This window comes from Sorex fumeus, unplaced genomic scaffold, assembly GCF_029834395.1.
Source record: "Sorex fumeus unplaced genomic scaffold, SorFum_2.1 ptg000095l, whole genome shotgun sequence".
In the NCBI taxonomy this organism is placed as follows: Eukaryota; Metazoa; Chordata; class Mammalia; order Eulipotyphla; family Soricidae; genus Sorex; species Sorex fumeus.
Genome location: NW_026606152.1, coordinates 2,232,970 through 2,252,513, shown reverse-complemented (window position 1 = coordinate 2,252,513; position 19,544 = coordinate 2,232,970). Strand labels below are relative to the sequence as shown.

At 51.6% G+C, this 19,544-nt stretch overlaps 1 protein-coding gene across 7 annotated transcripts in view; it reads right to left on the bottom strand.

Annotated features, from left to right (window-relative positions):
• The window catches only part of EHMT1 (euchromatic histone lysine methyltransferase 1), a 93,253-nt gene extending 74,485 nt beyond the window's left edge, over positions 1-18,768 (bottom strand). For 4 of the 7 annotated variants that reach the window (XM_056132899.1, XM_056132905.1, XM_056132901.1 and 1 more), the window contains exon 1: positions 18,695-18,767. In XM_056132899.1, coding sequence (XP_055988874.1) covers positions 18,695-18,757 — 63 coding nt within the window. In that variant the 5' untranslated portion in view covers positions 18,758-18,767. Of the gene's footprint in view, positions 1-18,694 lie in introns of all 7 variants that reach the window. The other 3 variants (XM_056132903.1, XM_056132904.1, XM_056132906.1) reach the window with 3 other exon arrangements.
• Positions 18,769-19,544: the final 776 nt, after the last annotated feature.

Here is a 19,544-nt window from a genome sequence, read left to right as displayed (position 1 = left end):
CACTCGAGCAAATCGATGAACGAGAGGACAGGGTCCCCCCCCCATTATCTATACATATACATACACATATACATATATATATACATATATATATGGGCTAGAGCGATAGCACAGCGGGTAGGGCATTCGCCTTGCACGCAGCCAACATGGCCGACCCGAGTTCAATTTCTCCTCCCTTCTCGGAGAGCCCGGCAAGCTACCAAGATTATCTCGCCAGCATGGCAAAGCCTGGCAAGCTACCCGTGAAGTATTTGATATGACAAACACAGTAACAAGTCTCACAATGTTACTGGGCCTGCTCGAGCAAATCGATGAACAACGGGAGGACAGTGACATATATATATATATATATATATATATATATGTCGCACCGCAGTCCTCAGGCCAGGTTAGTCTTCCCAACCCCAGCAGGGTCCTAGTCTCGTCATTACTTTTAAATCATGACAGCATTTGTCCATGATCATGCCCTCAACTCATAGTTGAGTATTGTGGTGCTTTGGCCTAGCCCATTTTGATGCCAGGTTAGCTCAGTCCCTCATTGGGGCCCTGCGTTTGGGGTACTAGGAACTAAGGGCAACTGAGTCAAGAAAGCAGATGCCCAGGAGTAAATATTATTCAAAGTCAATCAACTCCCAAGTTACAAAGCATAATATTAACTGTCTTCCTGTGTCCATACAGAAAGAACACTGCTTTAAGGTAAACTATTCAAAAGACAAGAAAAGCAATATTTAACTTACAAGTTCAATGTCCTAAAAGGATCTGATCTTACAGATCACAGAATTTGATTAAGGAAAAAGGTGATTAACTGGCTGGGGAGGAGAACACAGAGAAGAGTCTACAGATAAACACAGGAATGGGAGTGACTCGGGAGCACTGTGATGGGTGTAACCCGATAAACCTAAGCTCCCTGTGGCAAGGGAGAAAGGACAAACCAATGTTATCCTACAGACTGCATTCATTTGTGGAATGTAAAAAAAACATAGTATGAGACGAACACCAAAGATAGTAGAAACAAGGGCAAGATCGTAGAAACAAGGGCCAGGAGGACTGGCACATGGCTAGAAGCCTGCTTCAAGTGCTTGAGAAAAAGGTAGTTGGGATAAAGAGATCACTATGACAAAGATTATTGGAAATGATCATACTGGATAAGAACTGCATGTTGAAAATAGGTAAAGGAACAAACATGATGGCTTCTCAGTACCTGTATTGCAAACCATAATACCCTAAAGGGGAGAGAGACAGAGACAGACAGAAACAGAAAGACAGTGACAAAGACAGAAAGAAGGACAGTGCCAGTTGATAAGAGACAGGCTTGGGGGAGGGTAGCAGGAGGGCAACTGGGGACATTGGTGGTGGGAAATATACCCTGGTGGAGGGATAGGTGTTGGAACATTGTTATGGCTGAAACCCAAAAAAAGATCAGCTTTGTAACTGTGTATCTCATGGTGACAAAAAAAAAAAAAGATTGGGACCTGAGCAATAGTACAGCAGCTACAGTACAGTGGGTAGGTGTTGCCTTGCACCTGGACGACCTGAGTTCAACACCCGGCATCCCATATGGTCCCCCGAGCACTGCCAGCAGTAATTCCTGAGTGCAGAGCTAGCAATAACCCCTGAGCAATGCTGGGTGTGACCCAAAAAGAAAAAAAAATTTAAACAAACTGGGCCTGGATCCAGGATGCTGCTCGGTAGTGGAGCACAGTCCTTGCATGCAAGAGGCCTGAACAGGAAAGGGAAGGAAAGGAATCTGCACCACCAACACTATTAAAGTCAAGTAAAATGAAAACAGCCTTTCTTCACAAAACAGAAGACCTGCTACAAAGACACAATACCTCAGGCTGACCTAAATATCCTTCCCCTCCTGGAACATGTCATGTGTGACCCAAAAAGTCAAAAATAAACAAACCTACTCATCTTTCTTTCCTTTGAGGGGCAGGGGCTTCTGGGTCACACTCAGTAGTAGTGCTCAGGGGTTACTCCTGGCAGTGCACAGGGGTTACTCCTGGCAGTGCACACGGGTATGGACACCACGTTCAAGGCAAGTGCCCTATCCACTGCACTATCTCTTCAATATCTAAACCATTTTCTGACGCCCCTTCTGACCTTGTTTTCCTGCCAATCCTACTGGTCCTACTCAGGCTATGGTCCCCCATTTACACAACTGTCACTGTGGCTCCCTTATAATTTCCTGGGAGCCCCCAGCTGAGGGGGCTTTTCTGAGTCCTTGGCAGATATTAATCTAATCCTGTGATTCATGAGGCAATGTAAGAGATCCAGAGGAGCCTGAAAACGCTTGAAAGAGAACAAAGTTGAAGGGCTTCCAGCCAAAGAGACAGAATAGCAAGTAGGTAAGGCCCTAGCCTTGGCAAGAGCCCAGCCCAGGTTCAATCCCCAGCACCCACTAGAGTCCCACCAGCCCAACAAAAGTGATTCCTGAACAGAGTCAGGAGCAAGCTCCGAGCACCACTAGGTGTAGTGTTTGTGGCAAAAAAGTTAATGTTTCCAACAGATTTTGATAGCAAACACTAACCCTTAACCTCAATGAAGCAAAGTATGATTATCCCTCCCAAAATTCCATCCTTCTGAGTAGTAGTTACATTACTCCCCCCAAAAAAGCACTCAATTAGTAAAGTTTGACTTTTGTAAGCGAAAATTCGGGATCTAGGAGTCAAAGCAGTAGCACAGCAAGCAGGGCACTTGCCTTGCACAGAGCCAATCCAGGTTCAATCCCTGACACCCCATACAGTCCCAAGTCCTCCAGGAGTGATCCCTGAGTGCAGAACCTAGAAGTAATCCCTGAGCATCACCAGATGTGCCCTCCACCCCCCAAAAACAAAATTGTGGACTCAACCTTGACTTTTTTTTAAATTTTTTATTAGTGAATCACCATGAGGAACAGTTACAGACTTACAAACTTTCATGCTTGCATTTCAGTCATACAATGATCGAGTATCCATCCCTCCACCAGTGCCCATTTTCTACCACCAATGGTCCCAGCATCCCTCCCACCACCCCCACCCCATCCCCTCCATCTTACCCTGTCTCTGTGGAAGGGCAATGACTTTTATTTCTTGGTAAAGATTTTAGAATTTTACTATGTGGTCTTGGAGAAAGCCTGCTCCTCTGGCCAGCTGTGCAAGGATATGCCTGCCCCTGCTGTGTGCTGGGCATGCTACTGCCATGGAAACCAACCAGGACCTACCCCGCCCCAAACTTCCAGGAGACGGGTGTAGCAAAGGGACATGTATCCTGAGTGAGCATCACTCCAGATCATGGCAAGAGCCTCCTTCAGCAGGACCTCCAGCCTTGGCATCAGCCCCCTGTGCCTATGGACTATGATGGACAAGACATCCCACATGTTGCTCCATCTTCCCTGTAATCACCACCAACTACATGTTCTCTCCACTCCAGCAGGAAACCCAGGCTGTTACGCTTACTTACCTCCCCTGCATCTTTCAGAGTCAGTGCTGAAGGGTTGTTCACCCAGGATTGTCTCTTGACCCTGAATGTACTCTGCGGGTGGCCCGGACAGAACCAACTCCAACATGCTCAGCAGCACCTCTTGGACAGCCACATGGGAAAGCCCCCCCCCCCCCACCCTACGTCTAGGGAGCACAGTGATGCCTGCAGCACAGTGCTGCTAAAAGCATGTCGGACATGCCCAGAGCATCACACACTCCCAATGATGCCGACTGAGCCGAGGGTGCCCATCTTCACAACACTTCCCCCGGCTCCTGCTCACGTTCTCCTGCTGGGGTCCAAGAGACAGGACAGGGTAGAGGGTGCTCACCCTGCACACAGCTGACCTGGTAAATCCCAGGTATCATATAGAGTTCCCAAAGCCCCACCAGGAAACTCTCTTGTGTGCAGAGTAAGGAGTGAGCCCTGAGCAGAGTCAGGTGTCAGCCCTGAGCAGTCAGGAGTCATCCCTGAGGAGACAGGAGTCAGCCCTAAGCACAAAGTCAGGAGTCAGCCCTAAGCACTGCCGGGGGTGCATCAGCTCTGGCTACCTAGATGGTGGGAGGGAGGAAGCAAACTCCTGGGCATTGGCTGGGTCCTGCCGGGTGACCAGCCACGAGCACAGAGAATCGCCTGCACCATGGCACTCACAGCAACATAGCTTGCTCTTTCAGGTCCTGCCTAAAAGGCTCCGCTCAGCAAAGTGCTCCCACCCCAGCTGGACAGCCCCAGCAAAGCACACAGTCCCTCCACCTGCTGCCCAATACCTGTTCTGCCCCTGGTGCCAGTGTACACAGGTGGTGCCAAAGAGGCCCATGCTCCTGGGCCTGGAGACCAGCCCTGGGAAGGGAAGGGTGCCCAAGTCTCAGGTTAACCTCACAACAGAGATAGCACAAAACCCAAAGGAAGAAGCGGGAGGTCGAAACCAGTGGGAAATACATGCATGCAGCAGCACACAGAAAAGAGTGGTCCCACAAAGGGTCTTATACAGGCCCTGCACAGTCACCGTCGTCCATCCATCTCACTGACCCCCTGGGAGACCAGCACAAACAACTGACAGGCTTCTACGAGACACCCAGGTCCTGGTCTGAGACCACCCTGCCTTCCCAGCACCCAGAGTCCTCCACCACACAGGGGACCCGGAGAGAGGGACAGAGGACAAGGCAGTCAGAGACCACACACAAATCTTACAAGCAAGCAGTAGGGAGAAGCCACAAGCCCACCAAGTCAGTCTGTGAGCATAGCTCTGTAACAAGTCATCAGCTGGCAGCAAAAATTAGAGTGGAGGGCCGGAGCCACAGTGCGGCAGCAAGGGTGCAGAGAGGGCACTTGTCTTGCACACTGACTGGGGTTCAATCCACAGCACCACAAAGAGCCCCCCGAGTCCACCAGGAGCGACCTCTGAGCCCAGAGTAAGGAGTGAGCCCAGAGCATCGCCAGTATTGCCCAAACACAAGAGAAAAAGCAGAACTGAGAGGCGAGAGCAGATGTCAGGGAGCAAGGGATCGCCATGCACAGCACACAGGGCGCACTGCAAGTGGACGCGGGTCTTGCTGCAGCACAGGCTCAGGAGTCTGCCTTCCTCCTTCCACTGTGGCTGAGAGTTACAGTAACTGCTTCTCACTAAAGACTTTCCCTTTGGCTTTCCTGTGGCCCTGGTCACGTTCCTGGCAAGATATCTTCACCTCCTCTTCCTCTTCTGAGAGACAAAGAAACAAACCCTCCCTGACAAGGCTGCTGACCAGCTAGGTCACTCAGACAAGTGAGGGCTAGATCCATAGCATGTACTGGGAAAATCAGGAGACAGGCGAGGCTCAAAGGGCAGAAGCACAAGCTATACCTCCCACCAGGTAAAGTCCCAAAAACAAAGATCACCAGGGGCTGGGAATAGCTCAAAGGGCAAAGTGAGACCGAGGGTCAATCCCTAGCACCACCAGAAGTGAACCCTCAGCAGTGCTAAGAGTACCTCCTGAGGTACCGCCAGGTGTGCCCAAAAACAAAATGAATTTTAAAAGACTGTGAGAATGAGCAGGGGCCAGACAGACAGAATAGGAGACAGGAGTAAGGCACTAACCAGCCCTGCGTGCCGCCATTTCAGCTGACAGGCTTTGATCCCAGGCACCACATACAGTCCCCTGAGCAAGGCTTAGGAACTCTGAAAACACAGATCCAGGAGAACCAAAGGGTACGGCCCAAATGCCCCTTCCTCACCAAAAAGATCACGAGAACTGAGCCAGGAAGGCAGCTAACAGCTGGAAAACAGGTTTTGCCTGTGAAAGTCAGGGTGAAATACCAAATCTTCATGGTCCCATACAATGCCAAGCTTAACCAAAAATGTAGTATCAGACATTGTCAATAATTATTACACTCCTGGGTCCCAAAAATCGATTTCCAAGTAAGGGTGCAATGGGAAAGACTGAGGCAACAGCACTGCAGTTAAGGCACTTGCTTTGTCTAGCCAACCTGGGTTCAATCCCCAGTACCCTACATGGTCCCCCAGACACACCAGGAGTGATCCCTGAGTGCAGAGATTAAAGTCCTTCTGAGCACTTCTGGTTGGGGGAGATGGGAGAAAGGAGGGTGGGAGAGAGAGAAAGTGTGTGACAGAACAATGAATAGATGAAGCCCTTCAGAAGCCAACCATGGGACTCACACCACCACACAACATTCTGAGAAAAGACACAACCCGATCTGCCCTACTGACATGGTGAGAAAGGCTCCACAGAGCACACGCCAAAACAACTCAGCTCCATTACACGGCCCCAACATTTGAAACAGATACTAAGTCACTGCCTACTACTGGACCAGAGAGCGAATGCAGAGACCAAGATACTTGCCCTACATATGACTGATACTCCTTCACAGAGCTAGGAGTAAGACACAGTACCACTGGATGTGATCCAAAAATAAACAGTGTGTTAGAACTGAAAATGAGTACTAGCATTTATAGTCAATTAAGTTACAACATGAGTCAAAAAGATTTGATGTGGGGGAAAAGTAGTCTTTTCTCATTCAGCAGCAATGGACAAACAGACTTAACCATTACACTGTACTCCTAGGGCCGGAGCGGGTAGGGCACGCGGCCGACCGGAGTTCGATTCCTCTGCCCCTCTTCGGAGAGACCAGCAAGCTACCGGAAGTATCTCGCCCACACAGCAAAGACTGGCAAGCTACCCATGATGTATTCAATGTGCCAAACACAGTAACAAGTCTCACAATGGAGACGTTACTGGGCCCGCTCAAGCAAATCAGTGAACAACGGGAGGACAGTGCTACAGTGCTACTGTACTCCTAGCTCAAGCTATATGCAGAAACCACGTCAAAAGGCCAGTGAGAGGGGCCGGAGAGATTGTGCAGCAAGTAAGGTCTTACCTTGCACACAGTCGACCCGGGTCCCCGGCACCCCATATGGTCCCTTTGAGCACCACCAGGACTGATCCCTGAGTGCAGAGCCAGGAGTCCTGAGCATCACACTGGACTTTAAAAAGAAAAATTTAAAGGGGGAGTGGGGGTAGACTAGAGATAGTGCAAATGGCTAGAGTGCATGCGAGCCAGGGTTCAATCCCTGAGCACCTCTGAGCGACCTCCCAAACAACGCAGGGAGCAGCTCCCAAGCATTATCAGGTGTGGCGCAAGTCAAGAAAAGGAAAAACTACAAGATACCACTTCAACTCCAATTAGACAACTATAATTTTTTTTTTAAAAACCTAGTACAAAGCACTGCCAAGAATATGAAGCAAGGGAGCGAAGTGAGTAGCAAGAAGGGTGCCTGTCTTACATGTGGCCACAGATTCGATCCCTGGCACCCCATGTGGTCCCCCAGGCACTTCCAGGAATTATCCCTGAGCAGAGCTGGGCTCACAAAACAAGAACGTGAAGACAGTGGAATTCTTGTATTCACTGGCAGGAACATAAAATGCTCCAGCTGCCATGGGAGCAATTTGGGACTCCCTTAAAAGTCACCCTATGCCCAGCTAGTCTACTCCTAGGCATCCAAGAGATGGCATAGCAGATGTCACGCAAACATCTGTTCACAGAAGTTCATGGCAGTGTTACTCAAAATCTCAAAAAAAGTCCTGGTGTGGGCTAGAGAGATAGTACAGAGGGCAGGGTATTGTCTTTCATGTGATCAAGCCAGGTTTGTGGGGTGCTAGGGAGCACCACATACAATCCCCCATATGTAACCCTTGAGCACAGAATCAGGAGTAAGCCCCGGACTACATCGCAGGGTATGGCTCCAAAATAAAAATAAATAAAAAAGAGCTGATGAGTGGATAAGGAAAATGCCATATAGTCATACAATAGAAGAGCATTCACTCATATAGAGGAGTAAAATGTTCTTTTCAGGGCTGGATTAGTATAACATACAGGGTGTTTTCCTTGCACATGACCAACATGGGTTTCCTGGCATCCTATATGGTCCCCCAAGCACTGCCAGGAGTGATTCCTGAGTGCAGAGTCAGGAATAAGTCCTGAGCACTGTCAGGTGTAGCCCAACGGAAAAAAAAAAACAACAAAAATGTTCTTCTCCACACAAAAGATAATTAGAACAATTTGAATACACATATCTAAAAATGACTAATCAAAATGACTAAAGTGCATCCTGGCACTGACTACCATTAACCACGGGAAAATACAAACCAACTATCCAAATGTCCATAAAGGCCTCAATAGCATCAAGTGTTGGCAAGGGCAGGGGGGCATGGAGGAGGCCTTCCCACCCTCACCCTGCAGGCTGGCACCACTCTGAATCTACAGCACCTCCATGACTCACCAGTTCAAGCCTGGGATCCAGACACAGACACACTGTTTGCGCCACGACACTGGCAACCGCCCCAGCCCGGTGAACCGGTGAACTAGTGAGAGCAGGCCTGAGACAGGCGCAGTGCACAGCCAACAAGGTGCCGCAAAGCAGAAGACAAGGGCACCCACAGTGCTGTAGGGCACTGGCACAGAGACCTAGATGGGCACATATACGCCTGCGTGCCATGTGTGTCAGACACAACTAACCTCCAACCCCAAGGGTGGGGGGGAACACAACCAGCCTCCATGGTTTGGCTGAACTACATCCTCGTATCGGCTCTGGTGAAGGTATGGTGTCACAGAGGCCTGGAAGTGAAGGAATCTGGTCCTTGCTGCCCTCACAGAACACAGGCAAACTGCAAGGCTCTAACCCTGAACATCAGCTTTCCGACCTGCTGGCAAGGAGGGGCGTAGGCTCCCAGGCAGCTCGCTGTACTGCCTGCAGCTTGGCAAGCAGCATGGCCTTCCTTATACTAGCAGCTACAGGGGCCACCGCAGGTCAGGCCGATCTTCCAAACTAGCAAGCCCGTCCCAGCCATCAAACAAGTCCTGCTTCACAGGAACCAGGAAGCTCTGCTCTGCAGCCACATTCCCACCAGGAGACAAGGGCAGACTGCATTTTCCTAACTGTGAATGAGACAGTATTTCAGGGCAATGAATAGCAGTGATAGTTAGCAACAGAACTCAAGACGGTCAGAAACATGAAGCACAATTTAAAGAACGAGAAACAGGGGTCAGAGTGATGAATAGTACAGTAGGTAAGGTACTGCCTGGCATGCAGCCAACTCTGGTTCAATCATCCACACCCCCCATGGTCTTCCAATCCCCACCAGGAGTGATCCCTGAGCACAGAGCCAGGAGTAAGCCCTGAGTACCACCAGGTATGACTCAGAGACAGTAACAAAAAAAATTAGGAGGTGGAGAGGTGAAGTTGATCCTACACCCCATGCACTACTTGGAGCAACCCAAAAATATAAAGCTGGGAGGAGCCCCACTTCACCTCCTCCACTGGGAAAAAAAAAAGACCCTAGACAGGCTGACATCTGAAAGAGTCCCTGTGCAATTTGCAAAGGGAAAGCTAATGGAGCCACAGCCATGAACCATCTGCTCAATTTCAAGTTTCCCAGTAACAGGAAAAAAAAAAAGTGATGGCAGGGGGGCTAGAGAGATTGTAGCGCAGGCAGAGCATTTGTCTTGCATGCAGCAAACCTGGGTTTGATCCCCTGCACCCCATATAGTGACCCAAGCATACCAGGAATAATTCCTGGGTGCAGAGTCAGGAAAGTTCTGAACACTGCCAGGTGTGACCCGAAAACCAACCAAAAAGTGGGAGCCAGGGGCAAGGGAGTTAGTACCGATATTGAAGTGTTTGCCTTTCATGCAGCTGACTGTTTGAATCCTAGCACTACATATGGTTCATCAGAGCAGGAGTGACCACAGAGCATCAAGCCAGGAGTAGTCCTGAACACTGCTAGGTGTGGCCTCTAACCCTCCTGTACAGAAAAAACAAAAAAAATCAGGGCTGGTGAGAATACAGTGTATAAGACACATGCTTTACACACAGCCGACCCAGCTTCAATTCCTGTCATAGCCTAAGAGCCCCCAAATCCTGCCAGGAGTAATCCCTGAGCACAGAGCCAAGTATAGGCCATAAGCATAGCCAAGTAGAGGCCAAAGCCCAAAAGCAAAAAGAAAAGGGTAATTACAAACAATTGCAATGTGTTTTTGCATGCAGGAGGCCCAGGCACTCCCCACACTGCATGATTCCTCAACAGCGCCACGGGCGACCAGCACACGTGACCCAAAACAGAACAGAAAATTTGCTATTTTAATCCAACAGAACCAAAATATTACTATACTTTGTTTTGTTTATTGGTTTGTGGCCAATAACAAGACCAATAATAACAAGCCAGGAGTAATTCCTGAGTGCAGAGCCAGCAGTAACCCCTAAGCATCGCTGGGTGTGACCCAAAAAGCAATAAATAAATAAATAAATGTAGCACATTTTACATTCTCTTTTTGCACTGTTCTCCAAAGCACATACTTACATCACATCTGAGTTCAGACTAACCAGGCTCACTCCTGGCAATACTCCGCTACCTGGGCCTGTGGTTCAATAATAAAGCCCGTGCCTGCAGTGCTGCCTGGGCCCCTTGATGCTCTGCTTAGTCACCTCCAGCAATGCACAGAGACCTCCAGGACTACACTTGGCAATGCTCTGGAGGTCACTGGCTGCCAGATATTGAGCCCAGGTCAGTTAGACATGTGCCCTAACCGCTGTGCTATGTACTGACCCCTCCAAACTAAGCACATTTCAAGTGCTGGAGACTATGTGTGTCTAGTAAGGCCCACATGTAAAAGGGTCAGCTCCAGACCTTAAGTAGAAAAGAGCCATTTTATAGGGCAGCATGAGAAGGCAGTCAGCAACAATCTAGTTTCATGGGAAACTTCTTGACAATGAACTATTGTCTTCAAAACTTGGGGCCAGAACAAAAGAGCAGTAGGTAGGATGTTTGCCATGCACAGTGTTGGCCCAGGTTCAATCTGGGTATCCTGTATAGTCCTCTGAGCCCTGCCAGGAATGATCCCTGAGCACAGAGCCTGGTGAATAAGCCCTGAGCACAGCCCATAAGTCCAATAACCAAACAAAACCCAGCCTTACTGTGGGCCTGGAGAGGGCTCAGAGGGCTGGGGCACAAGCCGTGCCCCTGAAGGCCTGCTGAGCGTCCTGCTGAGAACAGACTCCCACACATAGCAGAGCCACTCCAGAATCAATCAGAGAGCAAGGAGGAGAGCTTCAAACTTCCAGGAACAAATCCTATCTTGTTTCAAACTTTAAAACCTGAGTGTCTGATTATTGTATAACTGAAACCTAAGCACAGCACAAAACTTTGTAAGTCTACAACTGTACCTCATGGTGTTTCAGTAATAAAAATTAAAAATAAATAAATAAATGAAAGAAGACAGGAGGCTACCCGGGTCTTGCAAGCGTGAGGCGCCAAATTGAGGATGGGCTGGAGCGACAGCACAGTGGTAGGGCGTTTGCGTTGCATACAGCCAACATGGCCGACCCGAGTTCGATTCCTCCGCCCCTCTCGGAGAGCCCAGCAAGCTACCGAGAGTATCTTGCCCGCACCACAGAGCCTGGCAAGCCACCCGTGATATATTCGATATGCCAAACACAGTAACAACAAAATCTCCAATGGAGACGTTACTGGGCCCGCTCGAGCAAATCGATGAACAACGGGAGGGCCTCGAGCTCGAGCCAGAAGCCCCTGGAGCATGGCCCCTCAACAACAATAACAAGACCAAAATGAAGAGAGTCATCAACAGTCTCTGGGCAATTAAGGACAAAAAGTTTCAGAGTCTGAAATCTGTTTCCCACTAACTGCAGACCCTAAGAAAGTGTCAGTGGGGCTGCAGGTGCTGAGGTTGCAGTGTATATGCAGACATCCATATACAGTGACCGGTTGTCCAACATGGCACAGCCTGGGAGGAGAAAGGGAGGGAACACTCCACACATACTGTGTAACTCACTGTTCCCTGCTTCCACCTGGATTCCCTCAGTACTCCCCTCCCATTCAGCAGCCAGGACCCTTTTGTTATTGTTGTTGTTTTACATTTGGTTTTTGGGTCACACCCCGTATACACCTGTCACTGCACTCAGGGATCACTTCTGGCAGTGCTCTGGGGACCATAAGGGGTGACAAGCATTGAACCCAGCTTGGCTGCGTGCAAGGTCAGCATCCTGTCCCCTGTACTATCTCTGGCCTAAGTCTATGATGCAGGGTGGGTTACTCCTGGTGCCAGGGGTGAAACCAGGGTTATCCACCAGGGACAAAGCAAGAGACTTAAGCTCTATACTATCTACCCCATGCCTGGCCAGACCTAGAGGACAACAGGCTAGAGCCAGGCTGGAGCAGAGTTTGCATGCAGGAGGTCCAGGTTCAATATTCAAACACAGACACAGGGGCTGGAGTGATAGCACAGCAGGTAGGGCGTTTGCCTTGCACGCGGCCGACCCGGGTTCGATTCCCAGCATCCCATATGGTCCCCCAAGCACGGCCAGGAGTAATTCCTGAGTGCACGAACCAGAAGTAACCCCTGTGCATCACTGGGTGTGACCTCCCCCCCAAAAAAAAGCAAAAAAGAAATCCAGACACAGACAGACAGACACAGACACAGACACACACACACAGACACACAGACACACACACACACACACTCCTTCAGACTTTGCACGCAGGAGGTCCAGGTTCAATATTCAAATAAATAAATAAATGAAAGAAGACAGGAGGCTACCCGGGTCTTGCAAGCGTGAGGCGCCAAATTGAGGATTCTGCCAGAAGCCCCTGGAGCACGGCCAGGGGCTTCTGGCAGAATCCTCAAACACAAGAGACACAGACACACAGACACACAGACACACACACACACACACACACACATCCAAACTTTCATGCAGGAGGTCCAGGTTCAATATTCAAACAGACACAGACGACAGACACCCCCCCCCCACACACACACACACACTCAGACTTTGCAAGCAGGAAGTCTGGGCTTGATACACACATCCACACACTTATAGGTGTCCACAAGGACCAACCTCAAGCACTGTGCCAGCAGCGGCCCCTGAACACCACCAAATGTAGCTTCAAAAGCTGAATAAAAGTTATTCCATTCCTAAAACCTTTGAATGACTGTGTTTACAGTGTCTAAAAAAGCTACCCTTCACCTCAGCAACAAGGTTTCCTACCACCTGGGACAGCCCTCCAGCTTCCATGCCTGCACCAAACCCCTTCTGACCTGGAACTCCACTGTTCCAGACACAGAAGTTCCAAACTGAAGAAACCAGGGCTCCTGAATGGTAAACACCAGCATCAATCCCCAGTGTCTTAAAGGTATGAGGAAGGCCAGGTGCCCTGGTAAAAAGGCCCCTGCACACTGGTACCCTTCCTGCTACAGGGTCTTTCCCATCCCCATCACAGGCACAAGATTCAGAATGGAAAACAGCATGGTGTGCCATTCTTCGGTTTCTAAATGCCAAGCTCCTCCTTGGGGTCAAAGCGATAGTAGAGTGGGGAAGGTTGTTTACCTTGCACTCTGCTGACCTAGGTGTGATCCCTGGCATCCCATATGGTCCCACGAGCCCTGCCAGGAGTAATTCCTGAGAGCAGAACCAAGAGTAACCCCTGAGCATCATCAGATGTGATCCAAAAAGCAAAAACAAAACAGCAACAAAAAAAAAATGTCAAGCTTCTCAACTGACTTAAGATGTTGAACCTGGCTTTATGTGCACACTGTCCCTCAGCTCACCTCGGAAGACCTGGATGAGGCCGGCCCCTCTAGGAGCCTCTACAACCGACCCAGGTTTGATTTCCAGCATCCCATATGGTTCCCCGAGCACCGCCAGGAACAATTCCTGAGTGCATGAGCCAGGAGTAACCCCTTTGCATCGCCGGGTGTGACCCAAAAAGTAGCAAAAAAAAAAAAAAAAAGAACACAGCGGGACAGCAGGTAGGGTATTTGCACATGACAATCCCAGGTTCGATCTCCTGCACCCTATATGATCCCAAGAGACTCACCAGGAGAGATCCCAGAGTGCAGATCCAGGAATAAGTCCTGAGTTTACAGGATGTGACCCAAAAACAAGAAGCAAAACAAAAATAAAATACAAAAACTGGGGCCAGACAGATAGTACACAGGGTAAGCTCTTGCCTTGCATGATGTCAACACAAGCTCGACACCCAGCATCCAAAATGCTCCCCAGAGTGATTCCTGAAAGAAGATCCAGGAGAAGATCCTGACCATTATCAGGTTGGCCCCAAAACAAAAACATCGAGATCTGGGACCGAAACAGTAGTACAATGGGGAGGGCGTTGCCTTGCATGCAGCTGACCTAGGTTCAATCCCTAGCATCCCAGATGTTCCCCAAGCACTGCCAGGAGCAATCCCTGAACATCACCAGGTATGACCCCAAAAGCCAAAAAACAAAAAACAAAAGCTTAGGGATCAGAGAAATAGAACAGGGCTTATGGCAATTGCCTTGAATCCAGCCGACCCTAGTTCCAATTTCTGGCATCACATATGGTCTCCAGAGGTCACTCACTACCGAGCAGAGCCAGGAATAGTCCCCGAGTACCTCAAAGTATGGCCCCAAAATAAAAAACAAACAAAACCCAAAAACTGCAGACATTTTATTTGATACAAGTTAAAAACCAATAAACAGAAGACTTCGTAACTTTGGAATCGATGCTCTGTGCACCGTACCTGTAATATTCATGGAGTGAGGGGCATGGCTCAAGGGCTGACGCACATGCCTCGCATTCAGAGGCCCAGTGTCAACCCAGTACCACATGCTCTTCTGAGTACCATCAGGCCCAAAAAGAATTGCAGAGCCAGCCCAGGCACCAAAGGTCAGGCACATAGTCATACCCAGGCAGCACTAGAAAGGACCCCAAATAAAGAATAACAGGGCTTCTACAACTATTTCCCATGAGATTTGCTGAGTGAGCAACCCAGGACGAAACCAAACTGGCCTCTTACCTTAGGATGAAGGCAGAGTCAGGAGTAAGCCCTGAGCACCCCCAGGTGTGGTCCAAAAACAAAACAAAAATAATCATAGTATTAAAAAAAAAAAGCATCAGACTGGAGATGTCCTGGGACTGGAGAGATAGTACAGCAGGCAGGGTACTTGAACCAATGCAGGCTCAATTCCCATACCCCTCTGGGTCCACCAAACCCACCAGGAGTGATCCTGAGCACTGTGCCAGGAGCACAGTGTGCCCTGAGCACCACGGGATGTGACAAAATAAATAAATAAATAAAATAACCCAGACCAGAGAACAACGGTTAAGGCACTGCCTTATGGGCAGCTGACGCAGGTTCAATCCCTGGCACTGCTTATGGTCTCCTGAGCAGAAGGGGTCACTCCTGAGCACAGAGACAGGAACAGACCTTGAGCACTGCCAGGTATAACCCAAACTCCCCTGCTCCCAAACAAGAAAGAAAAAACTCTCAGCAAAGTATTGACGAACAAACAAGAGTTTTGATCTGCTTTTTCTTTGAGGGGGAGGAAGCTCCTAAGCAGTGCTCAGGGGAGGACTCGTGATATTGGCCAAGCAGCCCCCTTGTTCTATGCCTGGGACTGGCAACACTGAGCTGCAGCACTGTCCAGACCAGTGATAGTGGCCAAACCCGGAGTGCTGAGGAGGGAGGGGTCAAATGGTGGGAGAGGCCACGGTAGATCCTTGACCCCTGAAACTAGCCCCCAGCCCACCAGACAATACTGTTCTGTGACAGGGCATGGAACAGAAGCAGGAAATGAATGTCTAGTCCTCACTGTCCCTGCCCCTGAACGGAGCCTTGCGCAAATAAGCTGCCCAACATCCCCTGGGCGCTAGGGCCCATGTCTACTTCCTAGTTAGCATGCCCTCTGCTAAAATCCGAGTTTAAAATCCCTAAACTCACAGCACTGGAGCACACACTTTTGGGGGTTTTTTTTGTTTGCTTTGAGTGATACCAGGGTGCTCCTCCTGGCTCAATGCTCAAGGATCACTCCTGAAAATACTTAGGGGACTATTTGGGTGCTGGTGATCCACTGCCAAAAAACCATTTGGGTCCTGGGGATCCAACCGTGTTGGCAGCACACAAAGCTGAGGTACATGCTTTGCAAATGGGGGCCCCAGTACCACATAGGCCCCCAATCCCCACCGAACACCTCTGACTACAAAAAAGGGAAAAAAAAAAAACTACTCATCAGAGAGCTGGTACAGACTTTGTGGTGCTTATTTTGTATACAGCCAACCCCAATTTAATCCCCAACACTGAAATGGTCTCCTGAGCACAAAGCCAAGGGGCACAGAACCACAACTATCCACCACCAGGTGTGCACCCAAACATCAAAGAAAGCAATGAGGGAGCCAGAGCAATTGTACAAAAGAGAGCATTTGCCTTGCGCACAGCCAACCAGGTTCAATCCCCAGCATCCCATATGGTCCCCCAAGCACTGCCAGGAGTAATCCCTGAGCATCACCGGGCGTGACCCAAATAAAAACACCCAAAAAAAAGAAAAGGAAAAAGTAATGAAAATTAAGGAACAGAGGTCGGTCAGAGCAATAGTACAACTAGCAGGGCAGCACAGCCAACCCAGATTTGATCCCCATCACCACATATGGTCGCCAACCCCCCACCCACCCCAGGAGTGATCCCTGACCACCACCAGATGTGTCCAAAAAGCAGTAATAAAGAAGTATAAGACACCCACTGGAGCTCGAGAGATAGTACATCAAGTGAGATCTTTGCCTTATAAGAGGCTGACCCGGGTTTAATCCCTGGCACCCCATATGGTCCCTGAGTGTCACTAGGAGTGAACCCTGAATAAAAAGCCAGGTGCAACCCGACTCCCTAGGTGTGGGCCAAAAACTGTTAAAAAAAAAAAAAACACAAAACAACAAAAAATGTAAAACACTGAGGCACACCTGGATGCTCTCTGGTGACAGAATCACAGAAATCTGATGTGTGTACCACGTGTGTGAAGGGGGGGTGGGGGGGGCACGGGACAACACAGACAGGAGAAAAGTTTCCAAACTGGAAAACAGGGATATTAGGTGAAAACTACTCCCTAAAGGATGAGAAGACCCTTTTCTTCTCTGGCCCCTTAACCAAGCTTCAGAACATAGAACAAGGCCACACTGAGGAAAAAGTTGGGAAACTACATGCCAGACTCTCTAAGAAGGGCAGTGAAAACAAAGCTCTATTTTCTTTTCTGGTTTTAGGGCACAACACTCATAGGTGCTTAGGGGTCACCCCCAGGACAACCACACAACGCTGGAAACTGAAGCCAAAATCGCACATGAAAAGTATGTGCTCCTACCTAGAGAAGCTAGAAAACCGGCAACTTATTAAAGCCATTTTGGGACCAGAGAGATTACTGGGGTGCTTGTCTTGCATGCGGTTGACCCAGGTTTGATCCCCGCCATCCAATACAGTTCCAAGTCTCAAGTGATCCCTGAGTGCAGAGCCTGGAGTAAACCCTGACTGAGCAGAGCAGAGCAGAGCATGGCCCAAAAAGAACCAAAAAGCAAAAACAAAAAGTCCTTCAGAGCTGGAAAGATACTGCAGAAGATAAGCTACAACTGTGGTCGAAATGTCCCGCACCACATATGGTCCCTGGGGTCACTGCTGAGCACAGGGCCAGTGATAATACCTGATGCTCCCGCCAAAAAAAAAAAAAAAAAAAAAAGGCTTCTTTTTAGTAAGTAAAATGTCCTTTAGTGGGCCAGGAGGTAGCACTGGAACATCCCTCGCACACATGTGCGGCCCTGATTTTGATCCCTGCACTACAGGGGGAAAAACGAGTTCAAAAGCACAGGCCTGCATGGCCAGAGAGAGCATCCTGCGGACCGCAGGAGCACATGCTTCGCAGGCAACGAGGCTGAGTTCAGTCCTGGGCTGGGCATGGTCTTTCGTCAGGAGCACGGGCCTGGTATGACCCCTCCCATCCACTCCCCGCGACATAAAGAAACAACAAAACACAACAAGTACGTGGCGCTAACGGGAGCACTACGACCTTCCGTTACTGACGACCCAGCTCCTCCGCAAGCGAGGGCCGCGTTCCAACTCCGCTGAGCTGTCTGTCCCCCGAGCCGGCCCAAACTTCCTGAACTCGGCGTACGCGGATTACTCTGAGAACTAAGTAATAAGGTGAAAAGATACAAAGTAGCCAGGCAGCCGGAGCAGAGGCCCCTCCCGCGAAAGGCCGCGCCACCCCCACCCGGGTCGACCCCACAGCATCCTAAAGCGCGTCTCCGTCCCGGGAGGACTGAGGGGGGGGTGGGGTGCAAGGACCCCGCCAGCCCGGCGCTCCATGCCCCCGCGGTGAAACCAGCTTTCTAGGTCAAGGGAGGAGGGCAGGATAAAGATGCAACCAGAAAAGTTTCAAGTGTCCGCTCGGCCGATTTAACCGGGCGGCAGCGGCGAGCCGGGGGCGGCGCAGAGGGCCCGCCCGACACGTGCTCCCTGCGCCCCCCGCCGGGGCTGCGCGCCGGGGCGGCCCGGCGGACTCGCGGCCCGCAGGGTCCCGCGCCGCGGAGGCCGCGGGGCTCGCGCGGGGCCGGCGCCGGGAGCCACTAACAAAGGGAGCGGGCGGGCCGCGCCGCCGCCGGGGCCCAAGGGGGCGCGGGTCGCAAGGCCGCCGCCGCCCCCCGACCCGGCCGCCCGCCGCCCTTTGTCTCGGCGCCCCCCGCGCCCCCGCAGAGCGCCCCGCGCCGTGCGGCCCGCACGCCTGAGGCGCGGCCCGGCGGGCCAGAGGCGCGCGCGGCGCCGGGAGGTGCGGCCCGGCCCGGCGCCGCCGCCGCGCCGCCGTCCCCGCGCCCCGCGCCCGCGCCCCCCGCGTCCCCCGCGCCCGTCGCCCGCGCCGCCGCCCGCTCCTCACCTCGGCGTCGGCGGCGGCCATGGCCCGGGCCCGCAGCGTGGCCCCGCCCCTCCCGCGCGCCATCGCCCCGCCCGCCCCTCGCGGCCCCGCCGGGCGGGGCGGCCGCTCCACTGCGCCTGCGCCAGCGCCTGCGCCTGCGCCCCGTGCGCCGCGCCGCGCGCTCGCTTCCGGCCGCGCGCCGCTGCGCCTGCGCCCACGCCCGCGCTTGCGCTCGCTTCCAGCCGCGCGCCACTACGCCTGCGCCCGCGCCCGCGCTTGCGCTCGGCGGCGGCCGCCGGATCCGGGAGGCGGCGGCCGGGGAACCGCGACCCCGGCTTCGGAGGCCGACACTCCTCCCGGAGGCGGTACCCGGGCGGGCGCGGCGGCCCTGAGGGCCGCCGGCTGACTGATCGCCGGCTTTGCCCTCGGGAGCCCACGAACCGGCTGCCCTTCCCGAGCCTCCCTGGACCCCGCCCTTCGCGGGGAGTGCCGGGGGAAATTGAGGTTCCCGGCCAGTCTCCACAGCCCGAGTGAGGAGCACTGAGCTAGCCGAAGGCCGACCTCGGGAGTGGGCAGCTGGGCACTGAGGGCCAGGAGACGCCCCGATTTCCCTGGGCAGCGGAGTCCAGGGATGGTGCGCGCTCCTCCACGCCTACCTCCAAGGAGAAATGCTCCTGCCTCGACCTCTGTAGCGACCGTCCTTGAGTCTTCTAAGTCACCGGGTGGTTGTGGGTTTTTTGGGGGGCCATAGCGGCGATACTCAGGTTACCCCTGGCTCTGCGCTCAGGAATTACTCCTGGCGGTGCTCGGGTACTATGGGACACCGGGTCGTGCAAGGCCAACGCCCTCCCCACGGTACTACCGCTCCGGC